This window comes from Numenius arquata, chromosome 8 (genome assembly GCF_964106895.1).
Source record: "Numenius arquata chromosome 8, bNumArq3.hap1.1, whole genome shotgun sequence".
NCBI lineage: Eukaryota > Metazoa > Chordata > Aves > Charadriiformes > Scolopacidae > Numenius > Numenius arquata.
In genome coordinates, this window is record NC_133583.1 from 26704335 (window position 1) to 26719654 (window position 15320).

The 15320-nt window shown below is 44.9% G+C and overlaps 1 protein-coding gene across 1 annotated transcript in view; it reads right to left on the minus strand.

Moving 5' to 3' along the window:
- NUP93 (nucleoporin 93) overlaps positions 1–15320 on the minus strand; it is a 75600-nt gene that overhangs the window by 30045 nt on the left and 30235 nt on the right. The window contains exon 3 of the mRNA XM_074151676.1: positions 663–725. Coding sequence (XP_074007777.1) covers positions 663–725 — 63 coding nt within the window. The remainder of the gene's footprint in view (positions 1–662; positions 726–15320) is intronic.

The window sequence follows — 15320 nt, forward strand, 5'->3', positions numbered from 1 at the left end:
CATTGGTCCCTTCGAGGGCAGAAAACTGGACTCAGCAAACCCTGAGCCTAAGTGGCAATTCCTGCTTTCTTATTATAGCATTTTCTTCAAAACCTTTTTTTTTTTTTTTTTTTTCCCCCCTGTATGAGAGGTTTGCTTTGGACAGTGTGATGCAGTATGGTGTTCTGGCTCTTCTACAGACACGGGAATTAAACCTTACAGCACGTCTGCTGCACTGGCCTGAACGTGGTCATATATACTTCAACTCCTGAAACCTGGAGAAACAGCTACAATAAACTCATTTATCACCTTCACTGCGCGGGAAGTCAGCGCACATGGCATTTCTCAAAGGAAATAACCCCCGCATCCTAACATTATCATCTCTAGGAAAGGCAGCATCCAGGCGGAGAGGGTCGGAGCGAGTGTGCTGCGCCTTATGAACAACAACTGCTCAAACAGATTTAAAACACCATGAGCCTCCTGGCATGTTGAAATACAGCTGACGTATTTCTCCTGGAAGTTCTACGTATTTCCTAATGTCTAGTTTTTCTATATTCTCAATACGGGCCTCTGAAATTCCATTAGTTTTATTAAATATCTAGTTTATTAATTCCTTAGGGGGTCCCTTCTTTTTTTTTTTTTTTTTTTTTTTTTTGAATAGAAGGTGCTTGCTTCCAACTTACCCTCTTCCTCGACTCTTCAATGGCTGACAGCAAGGCATTATCTTTTTCATTCTTCAGGAATCCCTGCAGAAAAGGAGAAACAGAGCTTCAGTCAAAAAAAAAAAAAAAAAAAAAAAAGTCAGCCTTGGCACTAACCTCAGATACAGACTGTGGTACTCAGCTCTTTCAGCTCCGCGAAGTGCTCGCAGCTCTCCCCAACCCACTCTTGAGAAGTTTAAAGGTCACTTTCCTTCACCAGAGGTACAGTAAGATGCCCATACAGAGCGATGTGAAAACGAAAACGCATTAATCCCCTGCTTTAATATGCATTAAATCCTAGTGAAACGACCTGCTTCTATTCTCTTTTATCTCTGTGTCCCAGCAACTGCTTCCTCTTGCTCTCCATTCGAGGGAGCGAGGATGGAAGCTGGTAGGAGCGATAAGCCAAGATAAGATTGTTGGACTTGAGTATGTTGGAAAGAAATAAAAAATAAAAAAAGGTTTTGACTTGGCAGTTTCAGGCAGGAGTGGAGCTCTCGGAGGCCCGATAGGAACTGTGAAAAAGAGCCTTAAAAATAGTCAGTTGAGGAAGGATGGAAATACCTAAATGGCTGGAAAGCATACAGGAAAAGTTTACCGCGCAGTCTCTCGCCGTGCATAGAGCTAGAGCGGGTAGAAAATAATACATAAGAATTAGCTTTTTATTCTCAAAGAGGTCAGGTGTATGTGAACAGATGCGCTTGTTAGCTCCTTATCCCAGAGGTTACTTTCGTGACTCATACTAGGAAACATACGATATTTTGAATTTTAAACAAATAGCCATGGGGTAAACTGCAGTAACACACACAGACACTAACAGGAAACCTTTATTACACCCTGACTTGAATATCTTTATTTTGCGTTTTCACTGTTATACCACCAGTTAAACAAACCAAGTTGATTTGTACTCCCGGACTTCAACTTAATCGTTACTCAAATTGTAAAAAAGGAAAAGAAGCCTTTGTCTCCCTCGGAAGTAATCAACTATAACATTATCAACTCCATTAAGCGCTAATATCTTTAGAGTCTGTATGCTAACTCCACGGCTCTAAAATTAAGAGCCGCTAACAAACCCAGGAGTGGGAAGTCAGTGTTCCATGCTTTACGCTTTTCCAGTGAGGAGACACAACTGCAGCAGTGTCCGACAGAATTCGTCAGGAACCGGGAGGCTTTTCGTGCCCTTCATTTTCCACATTTTCCTGCAAATAAACGGCTCCCACCCCAACAATCTGACAATGTCTGCATTGATCCATACAACTTAGGAAGAGCTCGGGATCTCCAGAGGAGCATGGAAACTTGCTGTCAGAGGGATTTAGACCTTCGGGAAAATAAATTTAGTCTTAGGAACAATCCTGCAGCAGTACTACACATGACCACAGGTATCACAGATTGCTGCTTAGCTCAGGGAGGTGAGGAGGGCTTGAAATCTCCCCAAACTGAAGAAATGTGGCAGGAAACCGTGCTGCAGAGGTGTGCTGTCTGCCCTCCTGCTGCCCAGCACCCAGCACCAGTATGTGAAATACAGGGCGTTGCACCCTTTCCCTCTGAAATATGTAGAACAAGCAGTTGAGCTATGAGACAGCCTGTGACCCCCTTCAGCTGGAAATAGGAATGTGACCCCTTTCTGCATACGAGAGACAAAGATACAAGATATATATATATATATGCTGTATATGAGAGATAGAGAACAAACGGCCGTCCTCCGAGATAGACAGATGCTGCCGTGTCCTCCCCCCCAACCCCAAAACAGCCCCTGAATGACATACGGAAGACGGTGACCACTTCTACACAGTCTATTCTTCATTTCATCACCTGCCACGTCCCCATTTATTGTCAGACAATGCCCACAGAGAAAGTGCAGTTACAGTCTGAAAAAGGGAAGCTAAATCCAGACCCTTGCACGCGTCTGGGGACCAACTAATACAGTCACCAAGGCAAGAGCCACTGTAGCCACCCAAGGGGATCTGATCTTAGCTCCGTGCAGGAGAGGTGGGAAAGGATGGACATATGGCTTTGTAAGGCTTGTCCACGGCTGGAAGGACTCTGGGAGGGCAACAAATTATTTTTTCTTTTTATTTTTATTTTATTTTCCCACCTCCAACATGAATTGGAGAAAAATTATCTAGCATTATAACAAGCAGCGCTTCTAGACCTTCAAAGCACTCACCAACACACGAGCAGAAGCCACAGCCACATTTTTGATGGTAGGGATGTGATGCTGCAGAGAAGGCTGTGTGTTTGCCGTATCCTAACAACGCTGTTAGTTTTACAGGGGAAAAAAACCCACCATCATCTCTAAGACGCAGACCTACAGCTATCCGGATGCAACAGAAGGTGCTGAGCGCACCCAGCCAGGCACCGCAGCTTGCAGAGGTCCCGGGTGCCCTGCCTCCCCGATGCTGTGGGAGCACTGGGCTCCTGAAAGCCCCCAGAGATCCAAGTCCTACCCTTGGTCCTCTCCTCGGAGGGATGCGTGCCCTGAGCTGAGCCCGTACCTGCATAGAAAGGTCCACACCAACGATGGTAATCGCCGGGGGAATTTAAGATGTGCTTGAACTTCCCTTGAAGTCAGTAAATCCAGGGTGAGTATCTTTCTTAATGAAACCTCCCAGCTCCCAGAGAGTTCACCAGGTCCGTTTAAGGGATTACATTACACCGAACGCCAATTAGGGGATGATAATTGTCTTCTTCAATCTCAAAACCTACTCCGTTAGCAAATGAAAATCCTCACACATTCAAAATAATACCTGTAATGCCTCATTGAGGAGAGGTACCTTTTAAAAAGGTTGCCCTATGCCTTGTGCTAAACATTGTGACTGCAGCATGACAACTGCTGCTGCAGTTAATTACAGGCTAATTGTTAAACCTCAGAAGAGGGAGTTCCAGTAGCTGATGCTGGGGCTCCTGCTACTGCTCAGGAGATGACTCCTGCTTAGTTAAGGCCAAACAAGAGGTTGTCACTCTGGGCTTTGGTGGCCAAAATCTCACACTTTAAGAAAGTGAGGAGTGTCCGGCTGCTCCAAGAGTATTTATTCCCTGGGTTTATTGCATTGCCACCTAGTGGTAAATTATGCTTTGGGCACTGGACATCTAGAATTCACAGGTGTATATAAATGCACACAAATGTCCATCTGCTATGAGAAAAAGCAGAGCTCTCTGGAACAAGGAGGGGCAGAAGGATGGAAGAGATGAGAATTTTGGTCCACAAAAAAACAGCTTTATGGGTTCACGTATTTCTTAAGTCAGGACCTCGAAGAGTGCTGGCTGCGCTCACCGAGTTACACCTGCCCTAAAAGCTTTCTGCAGTCCCAGAGGCAGGGTTTGACTTTGCCAGGAAGGTTTGTGGAGCGTAACGAGGATACGGCAGTACGGCGTTCGGCACGCACGGGGAGTACACGGCCCACATGGCAGGAGCTGCCCTCTCCGGGGAGATGCTACCAATTGTACGACGAGCAACGAGACATGGCTTCGTATTCAGCATCCAAAGAGAGGAGCGGGAGGAGAACAGAGATATCGTTAGGAGACAAAGGGCTATTTCACAGCGGCAGATGGCAAAGACAGGAATAGCTAACACCAGCATGGCTGAAACCTCAGAGGTGAAATCCTCACCTTGCAGCTCTCCGTGCCGTTGCAGGCAGCCCAATGTAGCCTGGATTTTGCTCGAAAATGAAAACTTATCTTATTTCCCCGAGGCAGGTTTACGCAAAAAGCTCACACAGCCCTAATGTCACGTCATGCTGTCCTGCTTTAGTGAGTGGCATTTAATTTTCCTCTCTGTTACTGTGGGACTCCCACACATTCTTCCTGCCTCTCGTTTGGAAGGGAAGCAGCACAACTCTTCTCCATCACAGGTTCTCCGCAACACTCGCTGCTGAATGTTTCCTACACATGGTTTATACAGTATCTGATGAGATGGTGTTTGCAAAACAGGGACACAGGCATAGAAATACACCCACTCTCCCACCTTCAGGCTCCCATTTTCCAGATAGCCCCACTTATTCTTGCACATCTACTGGGTCTCAGCATCTTTCCTCTAGTTCCTCTTGGATCTCTTGTCCCTTGGATTCCAGTCTGATGTTCTCACCTTCTCCTCTCTCTGCTGAAACCCTGCCTCGCTCGAGGATGGTTTGTGGCCCCACCAGTGGAGGGGCAGGACCCTTGGGAGGTCACACCATTTCCCTGCTCTTGCCGTGCTCCTTGCTCCGCTGTCATTTGTCATCTCAGGCATCCTATGCCCAACACAGGCTGATGTGACAGGAACCAGCACCTGCCTTGCTCCAGCCTGAATTCCAGCAAGAAAAGCGTTCCAGTAACTAATTCATTATTGGTAGGAAAGGGCAGGCGTGCACTGATGGTCTCTTTTTGACAGGAGACTAAAAGTCTCCTCCACTCACCGCAGTAAATGAGGTTAGTAAACTCTCTCCTGGCTGGTAGAAGTCTCCTAATTACTTCCATCAGCCAGGCCCTACTTTTAATACTTGATCTTAGTATTCAAGCTGTCAAGAGAAGGTGAGTGTTGCCAAACAGTATGCTGAGGCCTTGGACGTTGATAGCAACGCTTACTTTTTCACTGGCAAGGGAAGAAAGGAGAAAATGAAATGAACAATCTGGGGCCATTTCAAGTCAATTGCTCTTTGATTAAAATATTTCCAAATGCTGGATTTCCAGCAGATCCAGTGAATCCCGCAAAGGACCAGTGGGGTTGATGATTATACGGGTAACAAAAGTCACGTTTCAGCAATGGTTTGGGAACAGTAGCTCCAGATGAAGCACCTGATTTTATTACCTCTACCAGCAATTTTAAGAAATTATTTGCTAAATACAATCCTACTGCAAACGTTCATGTGTCTGAGCACACTCCTGGGGTGGTGCACAGCATTCCTGGCCATCTTCTCTCTGGAAACAGAAAATGAAGCAAAACTACCCGGAACCCACTGCCACAATAACAGACCGCACTATCTAATATTGCTTTTTTAAAATACGAATTATTGTTTATGCTGAGGCAAGCGTCAGTGCTTGCTGGCTGGCTTTAAACAGACAGGCGGATGGGCCCATAAGCAATGGTGTGGCCAACTAATGTATTCCCGAGGATGGGGACGTGATGGCGTAGCACGGGCATTTTCTTTTCGCGTGGATCACACCAGCATCTCTTGGAAGCTTCTGTAGGGTCTTCCTATGATTTGTTTTACAGAAAGCATCAGCTTTTGCTAAAAACCACATAGATAAGCAGCCTCACTACCTACTTTGGCAATACAGTGTCCTTCAAAGTGACAAGGCAGCTGCCCAAAGATCAGCTCCCAAACGCAATGAGCTCAGAGCACTTGGGAAACTGGCTTTCTCCTTAGAGGACTTCGGATGGCAAAATTGCTACGGGGCCAAAGCAGAGAGGAAGAGAAGCCAAGGGAGGGTGATTTACCAGTTTGCCTCACATCAAAGCTGCGTGAGAGCCAAGGAACATTGTACACAGCCACAAAGGTCCACTAAAAAGGACGAGGCTCGTCCCACAGCTGCATAAAGTCTTCAAGTCAAGGATTTAGCAATACGAAGTTTTCCCAGCCTAAGAGAGCTGAGCTCATCAAATTACCACACGCATTTCTCAAGTTCCTCACCTCCGTGTTTAGAATGGAAAATCCTGCAACTTTTTTCTGAAAAAATTAATTTACTGTTGACTAAACTGGAGAAAAAGCAGGGAAAAATCAGAAAGGTTTGCAGTTTGCTAAGACCCGAGAACCAGTTGTTGCATCACAGATTTTCAAAGCCGTTTTGAAGCTCAAGAAGGAAAACCACGCAGACTAATAGCTCTAACACAAAACTGGGCTACTACAGCCAAACACTGGGCTGGGACAAGACTTGCTGCTCTGCTCCCTGCCTTCAGAGAGGTCTTGAATTACATACCCCCGTGCACCGAGTCTGTGCTTCCCACTTGTATCCAAACATTCAATTCATTTGAAAGCCACGGTAGGAGAGCTCTTCCTGACCCTGCAAGCAGAGAGCACTTCAGTGGGATATTAAAATATACAAACACTGGCCTAATCTCTGCTCCATTGTGTGACCAGTAACGACTTTAAAGGTTATTTCACTTTTTTAAAGAGCTTTCTGCTCCAGCAAAATCAAAATTTTGCAGAGTTTCAATACTGTCATCTTTCATGATGGAGGAGAAGGAACATGGACCTCACTGCGGTGGCAGCAAGAGGCGCAAGAGCCTGCGCGGACCGAAGAAGGGGGACCACCACTTGCCCATAAGACTTCTTCGACAGGTTGGGTTCATCACGGAAGATGCACAGCAGCAACCTTCTCCGGAGACAAGTTCCAGGGCAGGAACGGGGCTCTCCTACCCCACCACTGGTGTAACGCTCAGTTTTGAATGCAGCCTTTAATCCCTGTCGCAGGGTGAGCTGTAGGCAAATATTTACCAAGTGCTCTCTGCTGTTGGTTAGTGCCAGCAATGCAAAAATGAGTACTTTTTTTGAGTGTTATTTTACTAGTTCAGACTGTTTGATCTGTGGAACTCATGCAGTTTTCACAGTAATCTTCAGCCCGCACCCAGGAACATTGGATTTTGCTGTGTTGGATAAATATCATTATTCCTTCTAGCCGTGACAGGAAAAACTCAAACTGCGGAAAGCAGTGCTCCTCGGGAAGCCACAGATCAGCTCCTAACAGAAGCTGGGGCAGATGGTGCGTGCTCTTTGACTTTTGTTGGGTCTGTTTGGATCTGGCGAGTGGAGACTGGAAACACGCTCCTTAGACAGGCAAACAGTCTTAGAGGGAAAAAATAAAAATACCTCTTAGCTTCTGCTTCAGCCAGGAGACCATCCGTTAAGAGCAGAAGGGCTAATATCAAACCATCCAGATTTGATCCATGGCAGCACAGGAGGGACATGGAGCTGTTGGAGCAGGGCCAGAGGAGGCCACAGAGATGCTGGGAGGGCTGGAGCCCCTCTGCTGGGAGGACAGGCTCAGAGAGTTGGGGGGGTTCAGCCTGGAGAAGAGAAGGCTCCGGGGAGACCTTAGAGCCCCTTCCAGTCCCTCAAGGGGCTCCAGGAAAGCTGGGGAGGGACTCTGGATCAGGGAGGGGAGCCATAGGAGGAGGGGGAAGGGTTTGACACTGAAAGAGGGGAGATGGAGATGAGATCTGGGGAAGAACTTCTTTGCTGTGCGGGTGGTGAGAGCCTGGCCCAGGTTGCCCAGAGAAGCTGTGGCTGCCCCATCCCTGGAGGGGTTCAAGGCCAGGTTGGAGGGGGCTTGGAGCAACGTGGTCTGGTGGGAGGTGTCCCTGCCCAGGGCAGGGGGTGGGACTGGATGGTTTTTAAGGTCCCTTCCAATCCAAACTATTCTGTGATCCCCCAGCACCAAGGCACCATCATACCCTACACCCAACCGCAGCCCTCCGAAAGGCGTTTGCGGCAGTCAAGGAGAACTGAAGGTGTTTGCAGCAAGTATAAGCAACATTTACCATGAAACATACAGAAAGCATGGCTTTATCACACTCAAAACGTCTAGAAAAATACCACTGTTCATATTTCCTACTGGAATACTGTGCCAGGCGCTCACACAGCAGTCCCAAAATTGAACTCACTGCTACATGTTCTGCGTATAAACAGAGATCAGCACCGCCGGCAGGAAACATGACTCCGCTTAATTTTAATTTCTTCTAATTCAACATCGGATGCTCAGCGAGTTCAGGCTTTCATGCACTACAAGATCTCAGTATTTCACTTAACAACGGGCTTAACTCCTAACGCAACATGGAAACGCATTGCAGTGTTCCCATGCATTTTAAGATTTTTACAAAATATGTCACAGTAATTTGCAAGATTGCACAAACCCAAGCGTAATGATTAAACCGAGTGAAGTAGGGCACCCGGTTCTAAATAACACCAATCACAATGTATTTAATTTGTATATTACTTATACATTGTAGCTAATTATTGAAATATTAGTAATTAGCCATACTCTTTGTTGTGTCTTTCCACTTCAGACCGAAACCAGAATAATGTCAATTACACGGATTAGTCTCTCATTCCCAGGCTCTCAAAATCTTTGCCCTGTCATGTTGGGCTACGCAGCGCATGGGAATGCTGCTCTCCGTGGGCTTAGCAGACTTTTTTCAAAGTCACAAATGCTTTAATGGCATAAACCCAAGATAATACCTATTTTAACCTAAAATTTTACACCAAAGTTATTCAGAGTGAGGTTCTCTTCCACATCCAATTATCAGCCTCCACTGCACATCTCATTTTTGACAGCAATTATTAATGTGAGGCAAAAACAGTGTAAGCAACAGCGGTACCTTCTCTAGTGAGCCTCACTTCGTTCCCAGGCATTTACTCATTTTCCATCTCCCTACAACGCAACTGGGGGCTGTGCAGCAAGAATCCCAGGTCCTACCAAGCCATAAAGCACCAAGGAAATCTGTGCAATAACCAAATACAACATCTTGAACAACCTCAACCTGCTTAGAGGTCATGCAAAGAACAGAAAGAAGGAAAACGGTGAAAAAAATATAAAAATATCTATATCCAAACTAGATAAAGAAGGTGGACAGACTCTTGTCTGCCAATCACGACAGTAGGAAACGTTACTTGAGAGCCACCAGAAGGAGCTTGTTCAGCTGAATAACGCTGGTAATCACACCTGAAAGCATCTCTGACGGCGTTTCTGTTTGTCTTAATAAAAGATAAAGAAGCCAAAATGCCACGGAGGCAGTTAAATGCCAAGTCATCTCACCTGGAATACAACCTCTGGAGCGAGGGAAGGTCTCCACACAGATCAGGCCTGCAGGAAGCCCATCTTCTTTAGCACCGGCGTTTCACCATCGGCACACAGCGAACGAACCCCACAATTTGAAATCTGAGTTTCCAAATACCTGGCCATTGGTTTTTCCCAAGATTTTTATCTGAGGAGGGATGACCTTGGTGTGGGGCTTTGCTCAGCGCCATGATGAGCGGCTACAGACTCTCCCCTGCGCTATAAACGTCCTTGTATTAGCATCCCGATTAAAAAAAAACAACCCTACAAAAATCATAAATGCATCAAGAGATTCACAGTCAAAGCAAAACTCAGGGCTTTGGATTTTTTTTTTTTTTTTTTTTTGAGTTTAGTTTAGAAATTAAATTACGAGGTCATTCCAACGGGCTTGAGATACACAATGCAATCCTATATTAAAAATATTTATAGCATGCAAACAAAGGTAATTTCTGATCATTAACTGCAATAAGCTATTATATCCGCCTCTCTGGTATCATGCTTTTTCAGAGAACACTGAGAAAAAATTACAGATTAAAAAACTTAAAATCTTCATTGTACAGTCATAACTAAGCTTGCAATGCAATACCTCTGGCTGGAAACATCCTCGCACCAGGCAGGACGCCTTCAAATCAAGCCATCAAATATAATTTCACTGATGACGCCATTTTCTTATTTCTTCCGCTGCCATTTTAGCATCGTGGTCACTCCACATTTTCCTCCAGAAGTTCTTCCCCCTCTTAAGAGGAAACCCTGCTGAAATAACGCGGTGGCAAATAAAACCCGTCCGTTGAATTTCTGCCCGTGTCAGGCCCCTGAATGGCAGGGGCAAGGGACAGGGACGAAGCCACAGTTGCCATTGCAGACCACACCTCGATTTACCGTGGCAAACGCTGGTGAGGAGTCTCCTAAGACGGGGTAAGCTGAGAAGCCAGCCCCTGGAAATCTGGCAACACTGCACGAAAAACTGAGAAAGCCGAGGAAAGAGGAGTGTCCAGCCCTGCTATGGGAGGATAAACCCGCTAGCTAATAAAGGAGTAGTTTGAAAAGAAAAAGGCATAAAGGAGGCTCACTGAGAAGCTTGGAGTGTCTGTGGCTGGACTAACTGTACGTTAGCACCAACGGATATTCAGATACAATAAACCACTTTAACTGGTGGCAGAAAATTAATTACTCAGGATCACATCCGAAAACCAAACTACCATCCCTACCACTCAAAGTATTTCCCAGCCTGAAACGGCACATTTCTGATGGAACACCAGCAAGAAGGACAAGTGATTTAAACAAACCTGCAAGTCATTAACAACCCAGTCTCCTCTAACCCACTTCTGCAAATTTTAGTGCAGTCCTTCCGTCTCCCCCGCCCCTGGAAGCGCTTTATCCTTCTGCCTGTCTCTGGGAGCACGTAACCTGGCTGTCTGCGAGAGAGAGGGATGTTCTCAGGCTTCTCTTGGAAAGCAAAAACATTGTTGGCATCTGCACATCTCTTCCTGCACAATTTCAGATGCATAGAAACAGTTAAATGCCTTCAATTAGTCTGAAACTGTACGTAAAAAAAAAAAAATAGTAATGGAAAAAAATTGGTTCTTTTTACCTCCTCTGCTGAGCCTGACACTCTCCCTGTGGGGCTGACTCAAGCTGAAGGATTTCGGCTGCCCCACAGCAGAAAGCCCGTTGTGCCGCCCTCCTGAACCTTCCTCGGGAGCACCACTTATCTTTCTGCTTCGGTTAAAAAAACACAACAACAAACCCAAGCTGAAATCTTCCAGCCTCTATCTGTATTTCAGCACAGAGGGATGGATGCGGCAAACGCTGGCTGCCTCTGAGGGACAACGCCTGGTTCGGAGACACCAGAATCCCGTCAGCGCTGGAAATGCCACGACCAAGTTAAACTGGGATGCAGATCCCACGCCCCAGCACGGGTGGGATCTTTCCTCCACAGCGGGGTCTCCCCTCACATTTCTATCACCGTTTGAAGTCTCCCAGAAAAACCCACAGAGAGAAAGACAACCTTTCCAAAGTTAAACCTACTTTATTTTGCCGATAGTGGCTGGCTAACCCTACAAAAAGCCAAGATTACATGCATGTTAGTGTGAAGAATAGAAGTTGTTTTGTCTTTTTTAAGATACACACTGGAATTCCAAGAAAATCAGCAGACTTGAAGTTCAGCCCTCTTAAATAACATGAGATGACCTGGCAAAACCATCCGACTTCGAAAAATAAGCCCAAATCATTCTTCCTAAATATCTGTAAATAAATCATAGCTACTTTGTTCATCTAATAGGTATTTGCAACATGGCAGCGTGTCCCTTGAAATAAATATAAATATTTTACTGACAGTGAAAGCAAGCAATTTGGAGGAGTCCATATATGTCATGATATCTTTAAATCCTCAATTTAAACATGCCGTGGTCTTCAGAAATGATGTTTCCTTACTACATTACTGATACATTTCACAAAGTTAATTATTAAAATTAGCTATGAATTATTAATTGCAGATCATTAAAATAAAAACCAGAAGTCTAGAATATGCCTGCTACAATCATGTTTAAAAATGTTTGACATCATAAAGCTTGGAGAGAAAAGCATGTATTAAAAAATCTCTGCTGCCACAAACGATATAACAAACACTTTATCCCTTTTCTCAGCTTATTTCTCCTATTGTGCAATAAACCTTCAGGTTTTAAACTTTCCCGACTCGGGGCACGGGAGCAACGTGCTGAGGATACACCGGAGACAAAAGGTTTCCATTTTTCTCCGCCGGCTGTACCCCACCCTGGCTAAGGAACTCTCTAGCAGTGCGTGCCTTTATTTGCGCGTCGCATTAACCCGGCACGCGAGCTTCCCGACTTTAATGGAAATGAAATGCCAACTCCAGATGCTGCCAACAGATATCACGGAAAACCCTGCTAGAAGAGACCTACCAGCTAATTAATAATTACAGCCATTTTTGCATATATTAATTTCTGGAGCGGGGGTTGAACTCTTGTCTCCCACCCACTTCAGACAAAGGAAAATAATTTCCCCCACTGTACCAACCGCACGGATAACGGAGCCGTCTCCCGTACGGGGTCAGCGGCGATGGCTTCCTCCATCTTTTCACACATGCAAACCACACGTTTCATTGTCTTTTACTTGATTTCTTGCTGAGCTGCTTCTGTGGCAAGATAACACCCCCCCCCGCCCTTAGCACAGGTAATCTTGTTCCAGAGAGGCAACTTTTTTGGCTATGCTCTGCCAGGGTTCCCGCGTCTCCCCTCCCGAGCATCTCTCAGGTGACAAGAGCGCAGAGGAGGGCATACAGGCACCTTAATTTTTGGGGAGGGAGCCCCGCAGGAGGCGAGTCGTTCTTTGCTGCACGAGCCCTCCTGGCACAGCACGTTTCATTAACCTGCTTTCCTCCGTATAGAGAGAAAGAACGGAAAAGGCGAGGGGAAAAAAAAGCAACCCACCCCGGACTTCAGTCCCCACACCGACGGCAGGCAGAGCTTCCCCTTTGCAGGCAGCCTCCCAGCCCCCAGATCTGAGAATATAAAAATCAGCTCCCACCCACCCAGCCCCGGCCACCACATTTATATAAATGTTAATTCCCCGACTGCTTCCCTTTGCTATGATTTTACTGGCTTAACCCCTTTCATAACGTACCCCGTTCACTTGAAAGAGAGGTGGGGTCTAGGCTGCAAACTCCAGTTGACTAAGCAAATATACTTCACCACCTCGGGGAAAAAAAAAAAAAAGCAAATCTCCCAGTGGCTTCTTTTACTTTGGGAAAGTAGAGATATTTTCTGTCTTATTTTCATTCTCATCCCGCATTTGAAATCCTTACTTCATAATAAAATGAAAGAAAGTTTAGCGTGTCTTCTAAATAAATCATAAGTGTAGCAACAGAGGAAAGAGAGTGGACCGGTATCTTTGCACCACAATGAAAACTAAAAGAAAAAAAAAACCCATATAATCAAGCAGCATCTTTGGGTTTTTTTGTTTAAAATACTCCCATAGACATTTTATAGCCTAGGGAAGAGGAAAAAAAAAAAAAAAAACCCGAATAAAGGCATTCGGAAAGTTACGCTACTGCATTTCTGCTTAAAAGAAAAGCCAAGTCAGCAATGTCAAGAGGGTAAGCAAAAAGGCAGCGGGATGAAAGCCCGAGCAGCCCCGGGCAGCCCCACCCAGCAGCGGCTCCAGCCAGGAATATTCCAAGGGAAAAGGCACAGACCTTCAGGTTTCCTTTTCTGCGAGCAAAGGAGGATTTCTCCAAAACTACCCACCTGTTCCCTGTAATTACTCACCTACACATCTCAACAACCTGCAGCAACAGCACAAAGAAAAACCGCCACAGAAGACACCTGAAGGAAAACTCTCTCTTATCAAAGCAAGCTTTTTACCTTCATTTTATATATTTTTAAATATATAACATTCCTACCTGTAGATCTCAGTACTGAGGAGTTACAAACCTGTCAATGCTGGCTGTGACTGCCACACTTCAGTTGCCTGGTATTTAGGCTTACACAGCTGTAATCTTTCTGTATTAACGCTCAAGTTTTCTCGGCTTAAATAAAAATAAAGATAAATCAAACCTGCAAGTCCTGAAATGGCTGAGACAGTCAAAGAGTCCAGCAAGACAATAAGAAAGCAGCTGCTTTCCCCAGCTGAACACCACTGTCTGTAAAGCATCTATTTTTTCTTTTTTTTTTTTTCCAGTGCTGCTTTATTCAAATTCTAGGGAAAGCATCAGTCTGAAACCAGTAACTGATGGGAGTAACAGTTTATAGGTTACAGAAGGATATTTTATTGTTAACGGACTGTACCATGTAGGAATTAGGAGGGGGTGAGGCGGCGGGGAGAGAGATGCTACTATCTTTTTTTTTTTTCCTTCCCCGAGCCACTGCAATTACTCTGATGTGAATTTTTGATGACTTCCGACATATTGCATGGTTAATAATCGTTTCAGCTGTCATGTTTGGTTAATGTGGAAAATGCATTTGCTGCATTGTGATGCAGCACTCCAGCCCCAGACTGTAACACCAGTTGTGAAGCTATTCCCTTAACCGAGCTGCATGAATTTGCACATACCATGAGGCTGAAATAAATGGTAGTTTGATTTTTTTATACAGCAACGGAAAGCTTCTGCCATTTTAGACCTGCAGAGCCGTGGAAACAACTTGTACAGGCAGATAATTTTACTGCACATTAATTGGTGTCAATGTTCTTTAAAGGAGAGCTTTGATTCTCTATTGTTTTGCCGGGTTTGGTTATTTAGCAGTTAAAAGACTTAGATACTATTTACATTAAACATCGCTCTTTCTCGTGGCTTTGAACAGGTTATTTAATCGTAAGCATCTATGCCTCAATGAAACTGTCAGCACTACAGAAATGCAGCCCTGTTATTAATACAGGCTTAGCCCAACTATTTCTTCTTCCATATGATACTTACAAACGTGTTCTTATATATAATGTTGTCTTACAAATGATTGCACGTGAGGGGGTTAAAAATATATATATTTATTTGATGCTTGCAAATAAAAAGGATTTTATTTACAAAAAGTACCACTTCTTCACCTACACTTCAACCATCAAACAGAAAAGTACAAGGATACCTAAAAATACTAACGTGCCTTTCGTTGTCACCAATAGAAAAACAATGCTGGAAGCGATCGTGCAATTACGAGAGGGGATGTAAAACAGCAGAGATGAAGCCATGCTAAGAGCCAGTCACCCGATGATTAAAGTCAGGCCAGTATATTCCAGCAGTCAGGTGATGGTGCCATCATTACAGTGCAGAAAAGCCAGAGAAGAATCGAGAAACGGACCACCCCCATCTTAAAGAAAAAAAAAAAAAAAAAATTAGAAGCACCAAAGAAATCAGGAATGCATTTGCTGATAGGCAAAACG